Source organism: Cupressus sempervirens, chromosome 2, assembly GCF_028749045.1.
Source record: "Cupressus sempervirens isolate cs-2001-9-10 chromosome 2, ASM2874904v1, whole genome shotgun sequence".
In the NCBI taxonomy this organism is placed as follows: domain Eukaryota; kingdom Viridiplantae; phylum Streptophyta; class Pinopsida; order Cupressales; family Cupressaceae; genus Cupressus; species Cupressus sempervirens.
Genome location: NC_143119.1, coordinates 630972396 through 630989897, shown reverse-complemented (window position 1 = coordinate 630989897; position 17502 = coordinate 630972396). Strand labels below are relative to the sequence as shown.

The following is a 17502-nucleotide window of genomic DNA, read 5'->3' as shown; positions in this document are numbered from 1 at the left end:
GCACACCACCTTATTGCATAAAGAGAGGGAAAATTGTTGGTGTAAATAAGTATTTACTATTTACACTTACTTAAGTTTACTTAGGTTAATGCATATATTTTATTATTTATTTATTACTCACCTAGGAGTATGCGTTCTCTTGTGAGTTGTTATGTTGACAACACAAGAGTTTGCAGTCTAATTATGCACATGTTGTCTACACTTAGGAGTTAGCACATTATTTGAGCACATGGTGTCTACAACATTCTAGGCACCTCATCGTGCTTATTCTTTTATTGTGGAGGATATGTGCTGAGTTGTCATGCTTATTTCCTAGTTCTTTCTAGACACATTCTAGATGCATCTTAGAGGCCTTTATATATAGGCTCTCCTAGTGTGTATGTACATGCTTCCGATAATAGAAAGCATTCTCATATTGATCATACTTTTGGTCTATTGTTGTGCTTGTGCTTGTGCTCTTTGATCTTGGGTGAATTTTTCTCTAAGGCAAATTCTTACAAAAATGTAGAGGTCCAATTAAAATCAATTAGAGATTCTTGGGTCCAAACATTTGTATCTATGATTCTATTGTCTCTGATAGATGGAAAGATTGAAAAAACCATTCCTTGATCAATGTTATTATTGTGTCCCCAAGGGGGCAATGTTTTTGAAGGTGGTTTACTATGAGGGTAAGTAAAAGACGTAGAGTTTATTTCTCGGGTTCCTATTGATTCCATAGGGGCAAGGGGTATTGATAATGTTGTTTAGATAATTACAGATTATGCAAAAGTTGTGATATTGTTCATATTGGTACTTCATGTTTTGTTTCTCTTTACCTTTACTTGCGGTGATATGAAAATTCCACAACATAAGCATATCTTCAAGAGGGGGATTCATTGTGTATTTTTGAGTGTTAAAGCGTGATGTATGGAACTTTTGCATGGAAGGCATGGCTGGAAGTCATTGGGACAACAAATGGATACAAATGTTTGAGCTCAAAAACATGCATTTTTTTGGTGAGATACCCAAAATTGGGTTTTTGGAGCATGAAAGCATATACAAATAGCAATTATGTTGTATGAAAAATGCATGGAAATGGATGGAAAGATGTCTATTTATAATGAAGTTTTGTGTTTTCATCGTAAGTAAACATGCAAGCAACCACCATCACAAGTTTTAAGTCATGTGGCAGCGGTATGTAAAATATGAAAGAAGTGCATCTAAGCATGGAAGTGAGATTTTTGGATGCAAAGACGTGGAAAATGAGCTCACTTCATGAGAGTGATTAATTTAAGAATGGGGTTTTTGATCCCGACGACACGTACAAGTAAGGTGAAGTACTTGCACATACGTCGTGGAGAATCTAGATAGAAAATTAGGAGCGCGTCATAAACATTATGCAAATCTGAAAATTAAAATGAAAAGACTTGCATAACAAAAGAACAAAAATATACAACAAAGCCCTATGAATTTGGCAAAGAATCTTACCTTTTTTCATCAAGAAGCAAAGAAAGAAGTCTTTTAATCATTTTTGCAAAATCTGAAAATGAAGATTTTCAGATTTAGAATGATTGCGTGAATGAGAGTTAAATAGACTTTGAATTTTGACTTCATCTTTGCAAACTAAATGTATTCTTGAGTGAAAATTTGTAGCTTGCCAATTGTAGGAAGCTAGAGATTAAAAATGCATAATTTTAGCAACTATTTTGACCAAATAATCGGCGATATGCAAAACATGTAAAAACTGGCATCCAAAGCATTATATACAACTTGAAAAGGACTATAAACAAGCTGGAAATGATTAACACTTCTTAAGAACTTACCTTGAGGTGATGAGTTGAAGATTTGATGGACAAAAATGATCAAACACAAGGCATTTTTTTGCAAAGCTGTACCCTAAATGGGCTTTACTATGAATAAAATCTTTTCAAAATTGTACTTTTGATGAGCCAAGAATGATCCCTGAGAGATTTAATGCAAAAATAACCCTATTAGAGGCAAAAATCATTCAGTGTTGGTGATGAATCTTGTGATTCTTCTTATATAATAGGTAGGGGGAGTGAATTAGTTATGTCTAGTTATCATACAGTCCCTTCAAACATTTCAGTACCAATTAAACATTATAATCTTCAAGAATAATCACTTGGTGTAAACCTAAATCAACTTTGTCAAACAATATATTCCAAACTATTAACTCATTTTTTTTCCATTACCGAGTATCAATAAACTTACTTAGTTATTATCAATCTTAAACTTAGTTATTATCGAGTTGCAGTGAACTGTAAATACACATAAAACAACATGCAATACAAATAACATTCATAGAACTGACAACATGATTTTAACATGGAAACTCTAAGAAGGGAAAAACCATCCGGGACTAGCAACCCAAAATTTCACTTTTCTAAAGTGAGCTCTGCTAAGTGCCAACCTTGTTAAAGGTTACATACACATTGTTAATGTGACTTTGTTAGAGGATTTCACTAAAAAATCATCTAGACCTTATCACTCCCCACTTTTGACTAGAAAGATTGACTTGATTTAAAAGACTTACTATTTACCGCATAGATTAATTGATTAATGCACACAGATAATGAACAAGAACAGCAACAGCAGTATTCCCTTTATTATTTGCACATGCCAAAAGATTACATTATGCTTGATAAGATGCTTTACAATGATCCCAGACGGGGTATAAATACTTCTCGCTAAACTTTCCCTAAGGGGTCCATCGGCTACATAAGAATCCTAATCTACCCGTTGGCTACCAAATACAAAATCTCCGACGGCATAACCCAGTCGGTTAAAGAATGCAAAATCTACCAACGACATCATCCCCCCCAAAAAGAAAAGTTGTCTCCTGACGACTAACAAAATATAATTACAACATATCCAGGATAGATTAACAAAACATAATACATTAACTGGTCTCCAAAATATGTTGCATCTGCAGCCTCTGCGAACACAATATTGTCTCCTTTAGTCAAGCTGACCTTGATAGCCACCTGTGTTGCCAACTCTGGGCACACTGAGCCAAGTGTCGCTATACTACCTTCAACTGGATGATCAACTCCTCCCGAGCTCTCTATACATCCACCAAGACAGTCTCACGTCCAACACCTACTCCAAGTGCCTCTGGTACACAGACACTCCATGCCTGCAGCAGCTCCAGGTCTCATCAATTGGTCACACTTCCCACGGCTGATAACCGCAGCGACTGGGGGTCTAGGGGGCATCGCTCCCAGCGGAGTTGAGGGGCAGCCCCCCCGCGAGGTCCTGCAGCAGTGCGCCGAGTGCGCTCCCTATCGCAATACAGGGTGGGGTCGAGGCGCAGCGCCCCTCATTGCCAAGACCAAATTAGCACTCCGAAACTCACACAAAACTGCATGGAACACACTATTTCTATCATTTTCTTCTGATCCCACACTCTTCTGGCAATCGCTAATGTTTTCCCTTTCCTTTGGCATCATGCGTTACTCATTCCGAACTGTTTCAATCTGTTGTCTGTTTTTTTTTTTTGCTCCTTCCTCTGCTCATCCACTGATGTGCCTCTTTCATCTGTTTTGCCTCTCTATCTCTCCCAACTGCTCTGATGCTTTTGCCTTCGAAGCTGAAGACAATCCACGGGAGACAGGGGACCACCCACGGAGCCTTAAAACATGCGTGCATGAAAGGTTGGAACACAACCCGTGGGACCTCCAAACACCAGTCGAAGAAGAGACATATCCCACAGAATTTAAACCATCGATTGCGGAAATCTTCAACACCTCCCGTGAAGATCTAACATCGTTCGCGGAAATCCTACTACGCGCAGAAGAGTCCGGGGCACAGGGGTTTGTGGCCACGCATCCGCGGGACATTTTGTGTCTGCAGCAAGGCGTTCGCGGCCACGCATCCATGGGACACCTTGTGTCCATGGAGCAGTCCGTGGGACACTCAGTGTTTACTGCAATGCATTCGCAGGACACCTAGTGTCCGTTGCCATGCGTCTGCGGGACACCTTGTGTCTGCGGAACAGTCTGCGGGACACAGTGTCCGTAGCCACACGTCCGCAGAACATCACGTCCACGAAACTTCTTTGCAAAACTGGACTGTATTGCTTGCCACTGGCACCTTCCCATTATGTTGAGCCCTTATTGAATCACGGCCATCAGGGACTCTCCTGCCTGCATCCATCCTCCTGTTGGTCGAATGCTCAGAGAATCGAGAACTGGATGAACCATTTGAAGAGATGGCATCGGATGCTGATGTGTACCCAAATTTACTAAAATTACGCCTACGCCCCCTACTATGGAGGACATCCCAACATATTTATCTTTTGATCCGGATCCAATACCTGTGGTACAACTTTCTTGAGAAGAACGCTTACCTTCAACTTGTTTTGCACTTCTTAGAAAAGAAGTCTTCCACCTGTTTTGTGTAACTTCTGTGGCCCATTGTGCCTGCAGTCGTCGCCCATTTTGTTTATTTCTTTGCTGTCGGCACCTTTCTACTAATTTTGTGGTGTGGTGTATTCTTTTCTTTCTACGTAGTCTGTTCACCGTGTACCAGACAGTGGGATCTTTCCTTTTACTGGGCTCGTATTGTATGTTCTTCCCCACAGCTTTAGCCGTAATCGCCTTCCCTTCTTTCGCTTCTCTGTATTCCTTCGAACCTTCATTTTCTTCTCCTTTCTCACCTTTGCTAATCCTTAACATATTACAACACGGAAAGAGTTCGTAGTCCTCTATCTACCAGTGAAAAAGGCCGTTGACAGAATCCAAATCGTCGTCCGTTGATCCTCCTTCCAACCGGAGGACTCCCTATTGATTTGGTTCCATAAGCTGCCTCCCTTCATCTTCTTCTTCGGAATCTGATGACAGAGCTTCTTCACCTACCATTTGTGTGTGCAGGTCAATTATGAATCTTCTGCCTTTACACTCCATTGATAGAGTATTCTTCTTCCAGTCATGTTTAACCTTTGCTTGAATAAGCCATCCGCAGCCCAGAATGGCGTCATATCCTTTTCTCTTCAGTGGGATCACAACAAAGTCAAGCAGGAACAATTGTGTGCCAATCGTCATCGGTTGTGCCATCAGAACGCCGAGAGGTTTAATGCCCTGTTGGTCTGCTGTCAACAACTAGAATGTAGGTGGCCACAGCGTCGGTTGTCCCAACCTCTTCCAAGTATCCTCGGGTAAGACGTTCACGCCTGACCCTCCGTCGACAAATGTGTCTGTCAGCACACTTCCTAGAATCCCCATCTCGACGACCACTCGATGTCGTCCAGATGCGAGGGTGAGCAACATTGGGTCTTCTCCACCGACAGCAATTTCCTTCCCTCTTCCTAGTTCTCCTAGTAACTTGGCAGTTGGCGTGATATTTGTGAGTGCCAATCGGAATTGAGGCATTGTGAGCAACAGATCACTTATTTTGACAGCTACCTCAGTTTGCAGTATTTGTCGTACGATGTTCTGTTCTGCGTAGTTCCTTGCTGAGGTGCTAGCGGTATCCTTCAACTGAGATGTCTCTACTTGTGTTGCTTTCTCGATTTCCTTCCGTACTTCTTCCAGCCTCTTCTTTTCCTCTGCGGGGTCGAGGTATAATTTTGCTTGTTTCCGTGTGATTGCCAGCACCTCCTCTTCGTCTGTCCCGACGGTGATCAAATTCACTCCAGACTTCGGGCACTTGGCATCTTCGTGATTGTTGGGTCCGCACCATTTGCATAGTAATTTTGGTGCGTTCGTCGTTGTATAGTCTCGGGCGAAGTGGCCCCACAAATTGCATGCACGACATTGAACTATCGGTCGGTCGTTCGCATCATACTGAATTCGACTCCTCTCGCCATTAGTGGTGTTGCCGCTGTTATTGTTGTTGTTTTGACTATGCTGATTATTTTTGTATCCTCCCGATGTGGCACCCTCCGTACTTGTGTTTTCGCTCCCTCCGGACACGGAAGCCTCTTGTGCCAGGAACACCTATTGAGGTCCTCTGGTTTTCATGTTGAGGGGGCATTCTTTTGTGGAATATCCCATGATCTGGGAAATGTCACAAAATTGGTTCTTTGGACAGGACCCTTTTGTGTGACCTTCTGCCTTACATTTCGTGCACCATAGTTCGCTGCCCTTTGTTTCTTTTTGCATGTTCTTAAATTCCTTCATCATACGAATCATGTCCTTTTGGAGGGCTCAGACCTTCTTGCTGCTGCTTTCATCATCACTGCTATCTTCTGCTAAAAATGTGTCGTCATCTGAATCCGATGAGCTACTCTTCTTCTTTTTCGTCTTCTGCTCGCTTTTCAGGTTCATTGCCCGATTGTACACTTCAGTGTATGATGATGGCGACACGATCTTCATCTTCTTTTGCAGCTTCGGGTGAAGGCCTTCAATGAACCATCTTTTCTGTAGCCCATCAGCCGGCTTATTCTCCATTTTATTGATCAAGTCCTTTAGCTTCCTGGCGTAAACTCGAACTGTTTCATTCTTCCCTTGTTTTGTATTGTATATCTCTGCGACAATTTCGTTGTCGTCGCGCAAGAGTTGAAATTCGGCAGTAAAATCCTTAAGGTTATCCCAAGTGGTTAAGTTCTAGGGATCTGCATCGGCGAACCAGTTGATTGCAACACCCCGTAGGGTTGCCGAAAATTGTCGGACCCATTCATTTGTATCGGTTATGCCATTTTCCCTCCAAATCGTTTCATATGTTTTACAATGTCGGATCGGATCAGCCGTACCATCCCCATCAAATTTTGGTAACTTTTCCTTTGGCCCTGCCATCACTACTAGATTTTGTGCACAGGTGTTGTTCGGTCCTGCAACACTGGCAGTGTTTGCTCCCACACCGGTGGTCTACACTCCCATACCGGCGGTCTATTCTCCCACATCGGCAATCTGCTCTCCCACACCGGCGGTCTGCACTCCCACACTGGCGGTCTACTCTCCCACATCGGCAATCTGCACTCTCACACCGGCGATTTGCTCTCCCACACCGGTGGTCTCAACAACTGCAAACTTTGGTGAAGAAGGATCTTTTGAAGTTGTCCCTTCCAAAAGTGTATCCCGGACGAAGAGTTCACTCCACGCTCTTGCTCCCTCGGCACTCCGAGCCGTGTGAGTCGATTCTCTTTCGTCTGGATTCTCTTCCCTCGGTGAATACAAATTCAAAAACTCCTCCCTTGCTTCTTCCATCAACTCCACCCGCTGTTGAGTCTCCTGCAACAATTCTTCTGCACTTCTATGTCCGTCGACAATCTTTTGGAACCTCCTACGATCGGCTTGCTGTGCCAAAATTAAATTTTCTTGTGCAGTACAGATTCCATCTTTTCCCTTGACCTTATTTCGATCCTTGTTAAGCTAATTTGGCATTAATCTTCATTCCTCCCACCTTCTAGGTTCATGGGGCAACGGTGCCAAATGTTTTTCATACTGGGTAAGGAAATCAATGCATATAGACAATAGAAAAGAATAGCAGAACTCCGTATATTATTCACATATGCCAGAACATTACATTATGCTTCGTAAGATGCTTTACAATGATCCCAGACAGGGTATAAATACTCCCCACCGAACCTTCCCGAAGGGGTCCGTCGGCTACATAAGAATCCTAATCTACCCGTCGGCTACCAAATACAAATTCTCCGATAGCATAACCCAGTCGGCTACAGAATGCAAAATTTACCGACGACACTTACAAACACTACTAATCAATGTCACCATATAGATTTCACATACTTGTTAGCTCCACTCGGTACTTCCGAGATTTTCTGTTACAATGGTTAAATAGTAACAGTATAAAATGATCTATTAAGAATAGCAACTACCTTTTCTTGTTCAAATCTTTGTTCCTAGCTCTTCTCTCTGATTGATCTCTCTCGGGTCTTCTTTCACTTTGTACTTTGACTTGGTTGATTAACACCTTCCCTTTCTCCTTCCACTACTTGGTTCACTTGGCTCAACTCTTTACTCTCACCTTCTTCAATAGTTCGCACTTTGATCGCCTTTCTTGCATATGATCAGCAACTCTAGCATAATCAATTTTTAACTAGCAACATGAAATCAACTACCTAAAAATGTCTTGTTCTCCTCCTTAAATAGTTTTCTCAATACTTATGAATCCTTCCATCTTTTTCCCCTTAATCACCACCGTCGATCTTAGGTTCATGTGGAATTTTCAGATTCAAAAACGTCATACAATGAATCTAGAAACTCGAAAAATATAACATGCATAGAAATTTGTGCACATCCTTATCCATCATCAAATCCTCCTTGAATTTTCTTAGTTGTTGATCTTGTAACAAACTTTGACTTGTTCCTTGGACCATCTCAAACTTCCAAATTTCCATCAAAAGTTGGCCTTAGATTCCAATTTCCCAAACTTGGTCATCCAGTTGTCACTCGGTAAACATAACATTTACTTGGGTAACATAACACTCGGTTAATACTGACTTGCTTGAGCAACACTGTGTTTCTCTTTTGCTTTGCCAATCACTTGGGCAATACTGTAGTCACTCGGTGAATACAATCTCCCTTCATTAACCTTGTCACTCGATTAAGCTTGTGTTCTTCAATATATTGCAATAATACATGATTGCAAAACAATCAAACCAATAATATATTATCATTGTCCAGTTCATTCAAGTACCCATTGAATACCTTACATATTAGTTCTGTCTTCATCATAATTTCTTTAAATCCTCTTCATCAATCTAATGATATGGTACTTATTTGAGTGAGCATAATGTTTAGCCAACTAAGACTTTGACATCAATGACAATATAACGACTAATATGACTCTTTCGCATACATTTATAACATCACAGCTAACAACCTCTCACTATCAATTACATTATCAGTTGGGGCTAACAATTCTTTGCTCCAAAATCCCGTTTTTACTAAAAATGCCCAAAATAAGTGGGCTTTTACATTTCAAAAACACACGCTTTCCTCTCAAAAATCACCACTCATCCAAAAATGCATGTAAGGGAAGTAAGACGTGGTTTTAGTAATGAAAAGCATGTTCTTTTCAAGCCAAAATTGCTACCCAAAGCTTTCAATGGTTATAAGATAAGTAAAGACACATTTTGGTGATAAAAACACATGCTTTTGCCTCTAGATTCGCCACCAATATGAGGATTTGGTCAAAAATGCCTTTGTTGTGAGTAATGATGGGCTTTTTCAACACAAAAGCACATGATTTTGCCTTTAAAATCACCACTTATAAGAATTACTAATGTAAATATAAGTAATAATGTGTTTTTTGAAAGAAAAAGTATGTGTTTTGCACTTTAAAAATTCCACCATGTGCATTAATATATTCAAACGCCTCTATAGGAGTAATGTCATGATTTTAGGAAGGAAAAAAAAATGCTTTATTAAATGCATATGCTTTTGGGTTCAAACTTCCCACCTATATGCAGTTTAATCATAACTCAAGTCAATAAACAAATTAATAGAATTCTAAAGTGCTATAACATGTGCTTTTGGGTTCAAATTCCTCATTTATAAGCACTTAAGTGATATAAAAATGTGTTATTGCCTATAAAGAGTCCAACTATATATTTTTAGGACTTATATTTTATTGGCAGTGGGTTCTAAATAAGTGTTTTGTTGTTGATATATATTATGAATGATAAAATTCCCACCTTTATGAATTTTATTGTCTCATGTAAGTAAATTTAAAAAATAACTATAGTTTTCAATAAAGTAACATGGAAATACACTTAAGAAGGCTAGTTTTCACAAAACATTAAAAACTATGGTCAAATCAACTCAGAATGAGCTGGGATTTTAAAATGGATGTCAAAATCCACTTTAAATATTAAAGAGAAATTTATTTCATGCAAATGCTTATAAAATGCTCACATTTGGAGGATTTATAATCAAAACGTGTTGTCGCCTTGAAAAATCCTACTCTTTCCTTTATAACTTGAACTAGACAACTCTGTTTGAGGCCTAAGTTAGCTCAAAACGAGTGAAGATTGCAAGGTCTATTATTATAAGGAAAAAACGAGACCCAAATTATTTACAACAAAACGAAAAATGAACAAAATATGTGAAAGTTTACCAAGAATCAAGCATTTGCAATCAAAGAAGAAAAACTCCTCACAAACATTCAGGTATTTAACTCGATAGAAATCTTTAAAAGAAACATATGAATAAAGTTACATAGAGTACATATTAGGGATAACGAATGCTTCACGAATCTTCACCAATACGTAAAAACAAAGAGGATAAACCTAGAAATTCATGAGAAAATTGCGTAGGGTTGCCTTAATTTTGTGATATCAAAATTGAGGACAACAAAGAGAGAGGTGCAAGTCCTTATTTAGTTGGAAAGCACAAAAAGGCTCGTTGGAGACATAACTCTTCAGTTTTAAGAAGTTACAAAAGGCAAATGAAGTAAATGTTGTTGGGACTAAACATATAATCACTCTTGTGGATTTGCAAGTTGTGAAAACTACTTTGGAAATGATGAAATAAGGGCATCTATGTTGATCAAAGATAGAGATATGGTCAGCAGATTTGTATAGATGGCCACAAATTCATCTAAAGAAAGAATGAAAATGTTGATGAAATGACCCTTGAGCTTAAATTAACTAAGAAATCTTTAGAAAAGACACACCATAGATTAAAGTATCAATGCAAGAACAAAAGACAAAAATAAAATCTTTTTTGGTTGGCCTGCAATGAGAGACATCTAAGTGTCCCCAGGATAGTCGAGGGATGTTTGGGTATCCTTGAGATGTCTCAAATATGCTGAACCATCTCCACTATCTCTGGATGTCCGAAACAGTGGTGGCAAAACAGTAGGGGGACATGTTGTCCCCGCCCTTACATCTCAAGGACGTCCTCGTCTCCAAAACACAGGGGTCTAGTGTTGGAAACACGTCCCTGTGTTTCACAACTAATCTCAGATATTGATCAAAGCATTTTGAGGGTTCATAAGAAATAGACAAGAGAAAGAATAGAAAGCATTTAAGTTGTTATGATTCATGGCTTTCAGTTGTGCTTATGGCCACAAATTGATTTCAAAGAATTGTTAAGTATTGAATAAATATCAGGAATCAGAAACATAACATTGGTCCATCTCTTATGAGTATTGGTTTACAATAATCTATCTCAAATGAACTTGAATTGTCCACTTTGGACTCGTTGCATCTAAATGTCGTTTCCAGAAATCAAGTACTGGGATCCTATAGATCATCATTACGATATCTCAAGCATGCTTAATTATGAAATTTAATCTGCATCTACTCCCACTTAGCATGCCCCATGTACAGAACATCAGCATGTATTGTATTTACAATTCATGGTGGACTTAGCCCTTCCATTTTCATGGTATTGAAGTCTCCGTAGTGCATCGTATGTAATATCATGTTTGTAGAAGCTCAAGTTCCTCACCCTTGGGAGCATCACCTAAAGCAATGAGCATAAAGTGGATTGTACTAGCTCATGAAAGATGGCTTCTTGTGAACCCCTAGTCACAAAAGATGGGCCATGAAGTCTCACAAAAATTGACAAATGTGATAATGGAAAAAGATATTATAATGATGCATTATGGAAACACCAACGGCATAAAAATGAAAGAGCTAGATAACTCTGTGGTCCATAAGGGATAATACTTGCAGAAGACCTTGATATTGGGATGGGTGACCTAAGAAATCTTAGGGCTTCACCCTAGTGAACATCACCTGGCTGCAGTGGCAGATGACTAGATTATCAAACTTGTGGGAGAGAGGTTTTGGTGAATCAGTACTGACGAAAGATGGATCATGAAGATTGACTTAAGTTTTAGCTGATTATAAAGTATTGATATTTACTGATGGTGCACTGCAGAAATGTCAGTTGCATAAAAAACTTAGCGATGTATTTGAATCAGTCCTTCAAAATTTTAGTAATAATGTTTAATTAAAAAATGTGTATTATTAAATCTTAACTGGATATGAAGTTGTAGGATTGCAATCATTTGTACTGCTAAACCAATGCTTTGCTTAGGCAATAGCACCATCATTAAAAAATGTCTGTGGTATTTGGTAATTCTTATTTCTGTTGTTTTGTTGCATAATAATTTGTTCATAACATGCCATATGCTTGTTTATTTTGTTGTAAATACAGGCAGTCATAGCACATGAATTAGGACATCTCAAGTGTGACCATGGCATCTGGCTCACTTTTGCAAATATCCTTACATTGGGTGCATACTCTGTACCTGGTAGGTTTATGACTATATGTAATATTCAATTTTTTTGGCATATATTAGAACAAGCTTAAAATTTTAAAAACTGAACATTGGATTTGATCATATGCAGGACTAGGTTCTTTTATTGAGGAACAGTTATTCCGGTGGCTGCGAGCAGCAGAGCTGACATGTGACAGAGCTGCCTTGCTTGTGGCGCAGGATCCAAAAGTAGGTATTACGCTGGAAATAGGGGGATGTCAACTATATGGTTTGTTTTCAGTCATCGAGGAATGTTTTATGTATTTGAAGCTGTAATATGTTCATTGATCAATACATCAATAAACATTTTTCTCAAGGAATGCAGCTTATGTTGTTTAAAAGAACAAAGATTTCATCAATCTAACAGAATTACAAGGAGAGTCTCTTCCTAAGCTACGAAACTAAGACTTGAACCTATGCCGCAAGATACAATGAATCAACCTCTTTACAAAAACAATTGAAAGTAATCTTGACCAGAGAAGTAGCCTCACTGATGGATTTTACAAGAATTCAACAATAAGCAACCAAATCATGCGCTTAACAATTTGCACCTGTCCATGCCCGTTCAAGTGTACCCATGTAATGATCCTTTCTAAGAAAAGTGTGCATCAAAAAATGATATCCATGTCCAAAAATTCTTTGCATTCAAACAGCTCCGTAAGATTAATCAATCATATAGAGTCTGGCCCATAGACCGCTTGAAGAATCTATAAAGCTAACTTTTATAGAGTCTTGTGTTGACCACCAGTCCCTATTGGAGCATAACCGCCCCAATAGTTCATTCCTGAAATATTATTGTCATTTCCACCTTTTTGCCAGTCCACTTTAGGATCTCTCCTTGTCAACTTTTTTATTCAATATTGGAGAAAGATTGGTCTCGTGCCTAAGCGAAAAGGAACTTTTGCGACTGTTGTACAATGTCTTCCCAACTCCTTTGGGATTTTCTCCAAATGGGAGTTACAATGTAGAAAGACAAATTTAGGGAATAAATCTACAAAGATACTGATAGACTAGGCATGTTCTATTTAACTTTTGGGCTCAGTTTAAAATTCAAATATCACCTAGTGTACCACTCCTGATCCTAATGATTCTGCAGAACCTTGTAATGAAAAATCCTTTATTTGGCCAATATTTTACTTGCAAAAACCTCAACAAAGACTAAGCCGACTTCTCGTACAATGAAATCTCTAGAAAGACATCAAAATGAACTCCAAAGCATCCCATTCTTTCTCAATTTCAATCAGAGTTAAGACACCTGCAAATCATCCAATGCTCTCTAACTGGGACTGACCATGAAAGCGATAGTACCTTGACATTATCAATAATGTCACAGAGCTTAAGGAGCCCCGAGTACCTTAATCTTGCTGCCTTCACTTTTATGTTGGAGATATTAGGTGAAGAAAGCAACGAAATCTGTTAACTTGCCACCCGGATACCTTGTTAATACATGGGAACATCCCAAGAAATGGCCGGAACGCATTGCTTTGGTTGATGATTAGGGGCACTAGTTAATCTCCAACATGTTGTAATGAGCATTACTTCCAATGTTGTTGCAATGGCAAGACTTGATATTTTAGGGCACCTCCGTGGATCTTCTAGACATGAATAAAATGTTAATTTTTCTCCATCTAAAAGAACTTCGTAGATAGTTTCTTTTCAATCTTTATTGTTCAGTGAATGTAGTTGTACCTGTAGGCACAAATCAGTCAAGAATGTGTCAATCCCAACCTTAAACCATAACACTTTCTGAATGGGCCGTATAGCCTTCTTTTAGGGTTTATACAGAACAAAGGGGTTGCCTGTCAGGTTTTGAAATATAGCTGTAAGTGGCCATAGAGTCATAGCATATCCTATCAAATGAAAGAATTACCATGCCCTGATACCTGAAAGCTATGATACCATGGCTTTGAGGAATCGCAGAAATGTGATTTGTCGTAGACTCTAGTATATGTTTTCATATTATTTTTTTAACTGTATGGGCTAATGGAAGTTTTTAATTGATGTGGTCTCTTTTATGAAAAAGGTGGTGATTTCAGTGTTAATGAAATTGGCGGGAGGGTGTCCGTCTCTGGCGAATCAATTGAATGTAGATGCATTTCTGGAACAAGCTCGTTCTTATGATGCTGCCTCGTCAACCCCAGTGGGTTGGTATCTAAGGTAGTCATCCAATATACCTAACCTCTTTTTCTCTTAAAAGCAAATCAATTACCATTAAAGAAAAACAAGTGGATTCCAATTTCAGTGGTGATTTTGTTTGTCAGGAATGCTCAGACACGCCAGCTATCTCATCCATTGCCCGTTCTCCGTGCCAAGGAAATAGATCAATGGGCCACAAGCCCTCAATACAAGGCTCTCTTAGCCCGTTCGGCTGCCATAAAACTCAGCAAACCTACCTAAACTAATCTGGAAAACATATAATGTGACATATAGAACGTCTTATAAATCCTATTGTTCGATTACAAACTAAACTGTATTATGCGATGTTGTATTCACAGCCAACAGGAATTCGAGTTCAGGGATGACGACCCCTTCACCACACTTTAGCCACATCTCCTGGACTCCATGAGTATTAAATTGTAAATTGTAATATACCATATAGTCGTACTCTTTATTCATGTACTCCCCGCCTCAGTAGCAATACCTGTATCACTCATATTGGGAATGGCTGGCACTAATATCATTACATAAATCTACTGCGAGAACGTATCAATTTGAACAACAAACATTATTACGCTGTAGCATTGTCTTTGAAAGCTGTAATTGCCAAATATAAGAACCTTGAAAGTTAGTACAAATTGGAGGCAATTGGAGGCAATGAATTACATGAACTAGTGGTTTATGTGTCTTTTCCTAATTTCTAAGATTACTGTGCCTCTTTTTCTCTTCTCACTCAGGAACTGTATTCTTTTTGGTAAATATGATGTGCGAGTTATATTAGTTCTGTCTTTGACAAACTAATGGAATCATGAGGTTCCATATTAGTTACATAATCTAAAAATTTCAAGATATACTAATGTTTGCAAAAGCTATATTAATTTGCATTTCTTTTGGAATTAAAAAATATAATTTTTTAAAAATTGTATTGGCTCATGATAAAAAAGGTAATGAAAAAAATCAATTTTCTTCAACAAAAATGCAAATATTTTTTCTAACACTTCTATTAATGAATGCATTAATTGCAATTCTATCTTTTTCACATTTGTGTCAAGTGGATAATTTTTATTTTTTTTAAATCATTTTCTAACACTTTTATTAATGAATGCATTAATTGCAACTTTATCTTTTCCACATTTGTGACAAGTGGATAAATTTAAATAAAAAACAATTATTTTTATCTTCCACTTCACAAATATGTCTAATCAATATGAATTATTCCTATCTATTTTTCTTACCAAGTTCAAATATAGACTTCAATGTTTTATATTTCTTATTTTAAATATATTTATTACTAGTTTTACATTGATGTTTATTTTTGTAATTTGTAAAATATTATTCAAATATAGAGTTAAATATATTTCTTATTTTAAATACATTTATTATTTTCTACTATTTTACAATTTTGTTCAATTTTTTTTTTATATACCATCAATACTACCCCTCAAACTTACTACACATTTCGGTACTTTGATTTAAGTAATCAACAATTTTTTTAAATTAAATATTTCAATTTATAATTGAATTGGTAGAAATAAGTAGTTCATTTATATAATATAAATTTTATTGTTATTTATATATTTTCTAAAATAATAAAATTATTAATATTTTTCAAATTCTCTTCAACTCTCTCTATTATTTTACCTTTACTTGTCCTTATAAGAACATATATTGTTCTTATTTTACCTTTACTTATCCTCTCTCTTTTAGCTCTCTCTTCATATAACATTATATCCCATGGTCCTTAGGCATCCTTGATATCAACACTAGCTTAGTTGTATATATACAAAAAAAAATTATGAACGTTTCCATTTTAAAAGACACTTCAACATTTTCCATTAGTTCCTCACTAAACACAAAAAACTAATCTTGAGCCATAAGTTTCCATCAGTAAAACACAGAGGTGTTAACAAGATAGAGATCATTGCAAAAGCTACTTTAGTCAACCATAAAAACATGAAGGCAGGAACTTTGGCTCATGCGCCACTTGTTTTTTTATTGGAGATAGTAGATTTCTACAATTCATAGTCTTATATATTATACTTTTGGATAAGAAATGTGGATATAATTTTTAATCATCAACATTTCCTATCATATGATCTGTCACTAGGATGAGAAAGCCTAAGAATGCCTAAGATGTGTGTATATTTTTTATGCTAAATAAAATTTCCTACTTCTTTGAAATAAATTCCCCTACTTCTTTGTATCAATCTAGATTAGTACTTACAATCTACCATTACACCAAACATCCAAAGGGAATTATTATTGGAAAAATAGAACTAGAGAAACAAAACAAAGAAAGAAAGAACTTTCAGCTTGATTTTATTGAATAGTAAATACAAATTTATACAATAGCTTGACCCAACAACATTCCTAAATGACTACTAATTAGATTGAGAACAAACTACTTCATGATTGACAACACACACAAACTTGACAACTAACTGAAACTTATGTACACATAACTCGAACACATCTACAATAAAAACTTGATTCAAACTAGAACTCTTTGACTCACTCCTAAACTAAACTTGTGTTGCCAACAGCTCAACAAGGTTTGCTACATGTGCAACAATTATTTGATTGACTACTGTTGGAACATTAACTCCAACACCCCCACTTAATATGACAACTAAAAGAAATATTATGTAGAAATTATTCTTTGAAAATATGTCATAAAGGAGTAAGACTTTCTCATAGTTATGTGGCTATCATCCAACTTCGAAACACCATTGGACACACCATCTCCACATGAAATGTCTCATAACCCTCGTAAAGGTACGATACCAAACTTTTAGAGTTTCAGATCTCCTTGAACTATTGTACACACCATCTCTACATGGAATGCCTCAAAACCCTCGTAAAGGTATAGCTTCTCTGATCCTATAGCACCTCGAACTATTTGAGCATCCATCTAGCCTCTACTACATCTTTTTTTTATTTTCAAAGCATAAACTTCTTCAAAATAGAATAAGATCTTCATTTTCAATGATGTCATCATCACTAACAACATTAGGTGATTCAACATGAACAACTATATTTGATGATTCTTTAATTTTACCTTTGAGAAGGTCATTTGCACAAAGTTTACAATTTGTTGCAATATGTCCTACCTTTTTACAATAGAAACATTCAGTTTCATTCTTACCATACATTCTCTTTCCCATATAGTTC

At 37.5% G+C, this 17502-nt stretch overlaps 1 protein-coding gene across 1 annotated transcript in view; it reads left to right on the top strand.

Annotated features, from left to right (window-relative positions):
* Positions 1 to 14969, top strand: part of LOC149574950 (Peptidase family M48 family protein) — a 175934-nt gene extending 160965 nt beyond the window's left edge. The window contains exons 6-9 of the mRNA XM_089814795.1: positions 12072 to 12168; positions 12266 to 12363; positions 14198 to 14331; positions 14436 to 14969. Coding sequence (XP_089670921.1) covers positions 12072 to 12168; positions 12266 to 12363; positions 14198 to 14331; positions 14436 to 14571 — 465 coding nt within the window. The 3' untranslated portion in view covers positions 14572 to 14969. The remainder of the gene's footprint in view (positions 1 to 12071; positions 12169 to 12265; positions 12364 to 14197; positions 14332 to 14435) is intronic.
* Positions 14970 to 17502: the final 2533 nt, after the last annotated feature.